At 43.0% G+C, this 9068-nt stretch overlaps 1 protein-coding gene across 1 annotated transcript; it reads right to left on the bottom strand.

Moving 5' to 3' along the window:
- Window positions 1–151: 151 nt before the first annotated feature.
- On the bottom strand, window positions 152–6005 carry bag3 (BCL2 associated athanogene 3). Its single transcript, XM_056610211.1, has 4 exons — window positions 5503–6005; window positions 3530–3901; window positions 2465–2782; window positions 152–2336 (listed from the first exon to the last, which is right to left on the bottom strand). The coding sequence occupies exons 1-4, from the start codon at window positions 5668–5670 to the stop codon at window positions 1374–1376; spliced, it is 1821 nt and encodes a 606-aa protein (XP_056466186.1). The 5' UTR covers window positions 5671–6005; the 3' UTR covers window positions 152–1373.
- Window positions 6006–9068: the final 3063 nt, after the last annotated feature.

The raw sequence follows: 9068 nt of genomic DNA, 5'->3' as shown, positions 1-9068 counted from the left end.
AAACGCTGACTATTTGAAGACGCAAAACCGGTAGTTTTCACATTTTTGCAAGACAAAAGCAAAGGCAGGAGCCAATGCTATCCTCAGAAATTGTGGGAATATGTCAAAATAAGAGCCATTAACATGTTGAACTTTCAGCAGAAGTCAAATAATGTTTATTCTGTGTTGTAATTTTTCTAAAACTAGGGCATCGATTTTGCAGGATCCTTTATCGTGTATTATGCATTTGTTATATAACATTATCACTCATAAGCAATTTATGTCAGTTAGAGTTTTATTTGGAACAATAACAACGTCCATTGCCTTCAACAATAATCCAATCTTCAAATGATGTGGTAAATACTAGTAATACAAACATTTTCCATATGATTCTTTCAAAAACTAGATGGCATTTTCCGAAAAATATTACCTTTCACATAGCAACATAATTGCATTACAGTAGGAATCTCAAAAAAGGGTAAAAGCCTCTGAAGACTTATCTTTCATTACCTTTGCATTATTTATTCTGTTACATATGGGTTCTTTGATAGCTCTCTGTGCTCTCTATCCGTGATTCTTACAGAGCAGCACGGGTTGATTGTCCCATACACACAGCTTACATCCACATCCATCATAACTATGCATTGATAAATGTTCCAAAGAAGCACAAATTATTAGTTTCTTACCTTGTTCAAAATATAGCAATATTATATTTCCAAATAACAACTAGAAATGTTCACGAAAAAACACTCAACAATACAATCAAAACTTGTGTGACTGAAGTATTTCAAACAAATGTTGATCTTTCAGCATGTTACAATTCAAGAGTGTCAAAAGTGCATACAGTAGAATAGGTAATGCATCGAAATCAGCATCTACTAAACCTATCTAAAGCAGCTCAGAAAAATACCAATTAGGCTGCCAATGAAAAATGGTTTCTTGCTGGCTGAGATTTTGCAGTTTGTACGTGCGTGACAACCCCAGCTAACACACGATGATCCTTTTGGTGCTCCTCCAATTGTAAACGTACTGTCTTTAGCTGTTTTGTGATCAAGACAAAAGGCAACTACACATACACAAAGACTCTTACCACAGTCTTCATCAAAAAAGGCCTCAACACTGTGATTCGGATAGCTTTCCTTAATGTGGTGCCAATGGCACTACAAAGAAAGGCAGCTACATTGGCTTTAAAACATAATTGTACTGAGCCACCATTATGTATGTGGTGAATGCCAGGAAATACCAACACTGTTAAGTACTCACTGCATGCAAAGGTTAGAACTGTTGTGTAACGTGAGGAGGAAGGGGGACAGTAGACTGGGACAGATAAACACAAACTTCCAATATTTTGATTTGATCTTTCTGTCCTCTTGGTTTGACCACCGTGCAAGTCATTAAGATATCTCCCTCGAAGCCTCAATATTTCCCGTCACCATCATACTAGGCTCGTCTTTCTGCGGCAGGCCCTCTGATGAGGGCATCCGGGCGGGCGTGGCCAGTCGCTCGTCCAGTTGCTCCAGTTCCTCAAGTATCGTTTGAACCCGGCGGACTCCGTCGCGCCTCGCCTGCCGAACGTCCACCCGTCCCTCTGGGTCTACAGAGTCCAGTGCTAAAAGCTCTTTGGTTAAATTCTCCTCCAGTAGTAAGTATCTCTTGTCGTTCTTCTTGCCGTCAAAGCATCGGACCTCTTGCTCCAGCTTGGAGACCCTGTCCACGATCAGTTGCACCTTGGCCAGCCCGGGATGGACTGGGCCTGGGGCCGCAGGTTCCTCGCTGACCTTAGCAGCAGGGACACTTGCCGGAGCAGGGTCCTGGGGTTCTGATTTAGGGGGGATTTGGACTGTGATATTCGCCGTTTGCTGCGGTGGTGGTTGGGGCTTCTGGAACTGCGGAGGAGGTGCGTACAACTGTTCAGCATGTGGTTCAGGCTGAGGTTCAGGCTGAGGTTCAGGCTGAGGTTCAGGCTGAGGTTCAGGCTGTGCTTCGGGCTGTTGCACGAGTGGGTGAATAACTGTAGGGGGCGGCAGCGGGGACATTTGGTACTCATGTGGTGGCGGGGATTGCGGTTGTGGGAACCTTGGTGCATACTGAGCTTGTGGTGAATACTGGGCTTGTGGTGAATACTGAGCCTGTGGTGAATACTGGGCTTGTGGTGAATACTGGGCTTGTTGGGCCTGCGGCCATTGCTGTCGCGTCGGCTCATGGAAGTGGACAGGGGGAGGTGGAGGTGGAAACGATTCGCTGTCAACTTCCATGTCGAAAGACTGTGGTGATTGGGGTTTCTCTGGCTTCTGCTGGCTGGTAAATGCTTCCTGCTCAATCTTCACAGGTACTTCTCTTGATATGTGCTGCTGAACCTACGGAAATAGGGGACACATGGTTAACCATCTGGAGAGTATGCTCTTTAAATGACATGTGTTGGTCATGACCCTCTTCAACTGTAACGTGCCATGAAGGGACTTTTTATCGGTCTTTCATTTGTTACCTGCGGACGCTCTCCCATCACTTGTGTCACAGCAGGAGACTGACTCCTTATGATCTGTGGGTGGTGAACGGGTACACGATGTTGGGGGGGATGCATGGACCCACAATGGCTAGTCCGTTCTTCTGGCTGTGGCCTATGGAAAGGCTGCTGGTGCTCGGAGTAGGGAAGGCGTTGGGAATAGACGGTGGGGTTTAACTGGGATGACTGGGACGGGGCCGGGCTTCCGCTGCTCTCGTGGATGACAGGGATGGGGATGTAGCCGGCCTGAAGACCTGCGTTGCTGCGTCTCGCCGGTTGGTGGAAAGGGACGTTGTAAACCTTCAAAATAAAAGTCATGTCAAGTCACATTTTTATTTCTATAGCGCATTTACAGACGGCTGATACGCACCAAAGTGCTTCACAAGAAAGAGCTTAAGCGCAATAAACAAAGAAGTGGCCTCAGGCAAAAAGAAAAGCGTTAAAATACAATGACTGTAGGAGTTAAAATAAAGCAAAACAAATAAAATAAAAAGAGAGAAGATTTAAAAGGTAACCAGGGGTCACTATGCACTGGCACTTAAAAAAATGAGACACTAATCAAAGGCAAGTAAAAAGAGTTGGGTCTTTAAAAAAAGTTCAAATTGCAGCTGTTAACATCTAAGAAATTTAGTCAAATTAAAAAGTGGTCACTAGTATTCAATGTATATGACTTAAAATGAATAAAACATTTGTATTGGTACAAAAATGTATACTTAATATTGAGTCTTCAATCCCCCTCTGTGTTATGACCACCAGGATACATAAGCCATGATCCCTATTAATACATTATCTGGAATGGGGCTTGTGTTTTATTATTTATTTGATTATTTTTTGCTAGTCTTAATAATTGGATATCTTCTTGCTTATTCCTTCCAACGTATTTGTTGCTTTCCATGCCCCAAGAATTTCACGGTCCAGCCTCGCCATGCGTCCAACCTTTGACCTTAAACAAATCAATAGATTGTTCTCTACATTCCGGACCAGATGATGCACCTGCGTACCTTAGGGTGAGTGGAGGACGCGACAGTGTCTGAGCTGCAGCCTTACCTCGGTGGTGTGGGACGTGGGTGAGCAGGACTTGCTGGGCTCAGGGGAGCTGCAGTCGGGAGGCCCGTGGAGGGGGGATCTAGGCCGGCAGTGGAGCCCTGGCGTCGGGGACGGCGTCCGCCCGTCCGTGCGGACGTTCTGTGTGGAGCTCGGCTGGATGTAGGCAAAAGACGGCTGCTGCAGCTGCTGCTGCTGCTGCTGCTGCTGCTGCTGCTGCTGCTGTCTGAGTTCGGCACCCTCGTGAAAGATGGGGATAGGGACGTACCCCTGGCGAAGGGTGGGGTGCTTCATCTCTCTCACAAAGGCCTTCTGCCCCTCCTGGGGGCTTGGATCTGGGGGGACGTTGGGTCCGTTTAGATTCAGCTGGCTGACCTGAAAGAAAGGCAGGGTATTGATGTAGAATATAAGGAAGAATATAAAATACATTGAGGTCCTAGAAAGGAAGGGAAGAGTGGTCTTCCTAAATCTTTAATATTTTATGCTAAATGCAGCATTTGAGAAGCCAACCCTGTTGACTTTAAAGATACGTCAATATCAGCCAAGTAATGCCTTGAGGATTAGTAATTAGACAGTATTTAGACCAAAGCAGCTTTGCTTTGCCAAATTGCGAAAAGTGAAAATCAAAATCCACATAATGTGGTACAAGAACAACTAATCCTGCCAACATCAGACATATTTGCTGATGAACCTTGATTCTTCGTGAATGTACTAAGAAATACAACATCGCTTGATACCAAAGGCTGGGCAATCTGAAGGGAATCTCTGAAGAATGTGTCCAAGAATGTATTTGCTATGTAAAAATGGTGTTAACTTCTTAAAGGAGCACAGGAGGGTAAACAAAAACATATGTGCATATACTGGAAGTGTAATCCAAACAACTGTTACAAAATACATGTCACACCATGTGAAACAAAAAAAACAACCACATATGCATAGTCAATGGAAAACACTACGTTAAAGATCTAAAGACCTTACATATTCTTACTATGGGTTTTTGAGCAATTAGCACTGAACTTTTCCTGGTCTCTTTTGGCGTGTCCTACAGTGTAGGGCTACACAAAAGAGAGTTCACAAGACACCTGTTAATGACAACCGGGGAGGGAAGCTCATAAGCAACGGGTCTATTGATAGCACACCACTTATTGCGCATGGTATATTTATAAGTACACTGTTTCAAGTTCTGTTTCAGTTCATTGAGAGAATACATGGATGCCCATGTTAAAAACATTCACACAAGTTAAACTCTCTAAGAAAAAGTTGGAAAATAACTCTGAACGACCCTTTGCCCTCTGCCATTTCACTGTGGGACGCTGTAGTCTCTTTTGCGTGAAACACTGCACCATTTTTATCCCCTGACAGCTGTGTCTTTCCAGCAGATTCTTCGTGACACTAAGTTTGGACGGCCGGAATGGATCTCGCCAAAACCTGCTATTTTACAGGTCGATGCCACCTCAATCTGAGGATTGTGCCGTGACGATATGTCCATAAATGTGTAAACATGTTTCATATTATTAAAACCTTGACCGTTTCTAATATTTCACAAGGCCCAACGTAAACAGACAGACTCAATCCTTGTAAGGAAAAAAGTTTCTCCAAACCAGACAACGACGGGCAGAAACATTTCCGACACGTCTATAGCCCGCACTCACAGGCGCTCTTTACATACTGCAACGTGCGTCATCTAGCAATCATTCGCTTAGATCATACGACCAGAATATATCGGAGCAATACTAGTAATAATAGGCTTATGAGCTGTTGCTGTCGCGGGGGCCTATAACGGAATTGTGACAGACCTTTGCCAGTCCTTTCAGGTCAACAACATATCACATTATAAAGCTGAAATACACTCTTGATAACCCGTCAATAACCCAAACAACCAAATAGGAAAATAAGGGCCATTGAAACTATAATTGAAATCGACTGTCGTAATAAGGGGGAAAAAAACAATCAACTTCATAGACCGAGTCTCATACCTTTTTGACATCATGCCGAGGGTCATTCCAGGTTGTTGTGCAATTATTATGATCCACAAAAAAAGGCCAACCCGTCTGTGGGTCTATTTTAATTTCCCATCCAAAAGGCAGTGGGTCGTTGTTATTTGCCATTGCTACCATCGGTGACTGTGTCCTTACGCTGTCCATGTCGCTGGCTTTAGGTACTGAGACATTCCTACATGCAACGGACTCTTTAAAGATTCCTTAAATGACGTATCAGAAAGGGGCTGGAAGTTTCTCGAAATAGCGCGATCTGTTCGGGGCGTCGAACCGAGGCTGTATCTCTGCAGACGCGAGCCATTGGGACACCGCAAGTGGGCGGGGCTTCAGCGTGTCCATGTCTTCTCGGTGCTTGAAGATGATCAGAAAGGGTCCTCGTTGTCCTCATCCCCCTCCCGTATCTCCTGACGCTCCTACAGGAACACCTGCCGCTCTTCCTCCTCCATCTTGCGGGTCCTTCAGGGACACCTGCTGCTCCTCATCATCAATCCTTCCTTCTGCTCTCCTTCCCATCCGTCCCAGTAATCGTTGGCTCTGTGACTTAGCGCCGAACAACTCGTTGTTGCTGCGGCTGCAGAGCACAGCCGTTTGGAAGTGTCTTATTATTCTGGGCTCCTGCTTAGACAAAAACAAAGGAATGCCTGATAGACAACCCAATCCACCATTGACGAAGGAGTCCTCGGAAGGGAACAACGCCTTAAAACAAATCTCCGGCCATGTTCCCAAAGTATGCTCCAATAATATTAATTTATACAGAATCTAACTCTTAATATAATACTTCAGAACTTCGCCCAATAGTATCAACACCGTTGATACTTGTAGTATGTCGTATGTCAATATGTTTAAAGGGCAAATTGTTTGCATGGAAATACATATCACATACATTTTTAAGCAAATCCATTTTTTTTTGGGATAATACTGGTAATTGGAAAAGAAAACCAATTAAAAAACATTGGCAACCTACCCCATGATGAGGTTTTTCACAACTTAAGGTGCCAGTCTTTGATGAACCTATTCATGAATTAAACTACACAGATAAAAAGTTCACACACTTTTACCCAAAACGTTTTACCGTCATACAATTTACTCTTATCCACATAACATAGGTTTCCTAAGAAGCCGCCAGTTGACAAATCAAACGTGGGAATGAACAAGTCCCTCCCACTTGTGTATATAAGCCCCGCCCACTTACAGTTGTCCGCCCACTCGCGGCTAGCTGATACGTATGGCAAGCCGAATTGTCATTTATTAACTCTGTTTGACTATCCGGAATTTACATTGCAGATATCTGCAATTCAGTTTCGCCTAGTCAAAACTAACATTTCGGATATCCGCAACTACATTCCTCCTATCCGCAATTGTCATTTCAGATATCCACAAAGACATTCCTCCTAGGCGAAATTACGTCATTTTCGCCATTCATGTCTATGGGGTTTCTCATTGCGGATATCTACAATTCAGTTGCGGATATCCACTTTGTGAATTACGGATATCTGCAACTGAATTGTAGATATCTGTAATTCCAGTTTCAGATATCTACAATTTGATTCTGACTAGTCATAATTCCAGTTCAAGATATCTTTAATTCACCTCAATTCAAGATATCTACATGTCCCTTTTTAGATATCTTAAATTAAGTTTTGACTAGGCGAAATGAAGTTGTAGATATCTCCAACTGGAGTTACGACTAGTCAAAATGACGTTGTAGATATCTCTAACTGGAGTTACGACTAGGCGAAATGACGTTGTAGATATCTAATATCAAGTTATAGATATCTTGAAAGGAATTTTGATTAGAGATATCTACAATTGTAGATATCTTTAACTTTCATTCTGCCTAGGCGAAACTGAATTAAAGATATCTTGAATTCGAGTTTTGACTAGGCGAAATGACGTTTCAGATATCTCTAATGACGTTTCAGATATCTGTAATGACGTTTCAGATATCTGTAATGAAAAATTATAGGACCGTTTACTTTAAGCGGGAGCGGAGCAGCTCCTCGTTCAATCATCATTCACACAATTCACTGATTACATCGCTCCATATTTTCTCGTGATCTTTTCGATCACAGCCAACGCCATGACTGCTCCTTTCTTATTCCATTCGGAAATGAACCCACTTCTTCTTTGATTATGGCGGCAAGGGGAAATTACGTAATTCTGGATATCTAAAACGTAATGCCCAACACTCAAATGACGTTTGAGATATCTTTAACTTTCATTCTGCCTAGGCGAAACTGAATTACAGATATCTGCAATTGTCATTTAAGATGTGTGACGAGTTGAATGTCGTTTTCCTTGAAGTCATTGCAGATATCTATAATTCAGTTTCGCCTAGTCAAAACTGAATTACAGATATCTCTAACTATCGTTTCGACTAGTCAAAACTACGTCACAGATATCTCTAACTGTCGTTTCGACTAGTCACAACTACGTAACAGATATCTTGAATGAAGTTGTTGATATCTACAATGTAAATTCCGGATAGTCAAACTTAGTTAATAAATGTCAATTCGGCTTGCCATAGATACGATGGTATGCAGTCAACTCATGCTGTTGACTGTTCAGTGCATGATCTGGTATTAACTAGATTGTTCCACCGTCAGTTAATGTGTAGATTACCGGGGGGGGGATCAATTGTGGATTGATAACTGATTTTGTGTAATGATTGCAATGGCATAATTTGGATCCTTCACAAACATGCCCAGTCTCTGTCCTCCTATTGAGTTATGGCATAGTGTATATTGTAACATGAACGTTATTAATACTTATACAGATTTGACTTGTGAAGACAATGAATGTACCAATCGATGTATATCCCGATCATTAAGAAAAGCAGAAACATGATCCTCCCCACCACTTTTGGTTTGACAACCGTCAGGACACTTTCGCATATCTCATGTCAGCTCCATGTGTAGACCCGTCAAAGTTTACATGAAAAATACTTTGGATAAATCCAACCCCTTCATTTCATCGTCCATTTGGAATGTGGCCTCCAACTCTCTGCATAGGGCAATGACGAATAGCACTTCAGCTGGACCCTGGAGAGGGATGACAGGGGCAGAAGCAGCATCAAACCAGCCTCTTGAGAGAAACCCAGGAAGTTCCAACACCAGGCCCTGGCTCATATACATCTGATGGTCATGGAAGGCATTGGGCTGGAGCTGGACCGTGACCCATGGATCTATTACCTGACCTCCTGGAAGTTCAGCAGCAGTTCCTGGATAGGAGCATATCCTATAGCAAGGGTGTGGAGGCTGTAGGTTCTGATAAGTAGCAGTATCTCAACAAGTTATCAGGGTCTTATTGGTTTACATAGTTGAATGTATGGTTCAAATCGGTAAAATGTCTCGATTTCAGAGTCAACTTCATCAACTTCATTCAATGGGAGTTTCCTGCCACCCAGTAGGGTATCTGCATATCATGCATTTGGGAATCCCTAAACATAAACGGCGAATTAATAGAAGTTCACATAGACTGGAGACCTTGCTCACCACCTCTCCTAACTGTCATGTATTCAGTACTGACAAAAGGATTCACAAAGA

Source organism: Gadus chalcogrammus, chromosome 15, assembly GCF_026213295.1.
Source record: "Gadus chalcogrammus isolate NIFS_2021 chromosome 15, NIFS_Gcha_1.0, whole genome shotgun sequence".
NCBI lineage: Eukaryota > Metazoa > Chordata > Actinopteri > Gadiformes > Gadidae > Gadus > Gadus chalcogrammus.
Note: the sequence above shows the minus strand (reverse complement) of the source record. Positions and strands in the feature narration are given on the sequence as shown.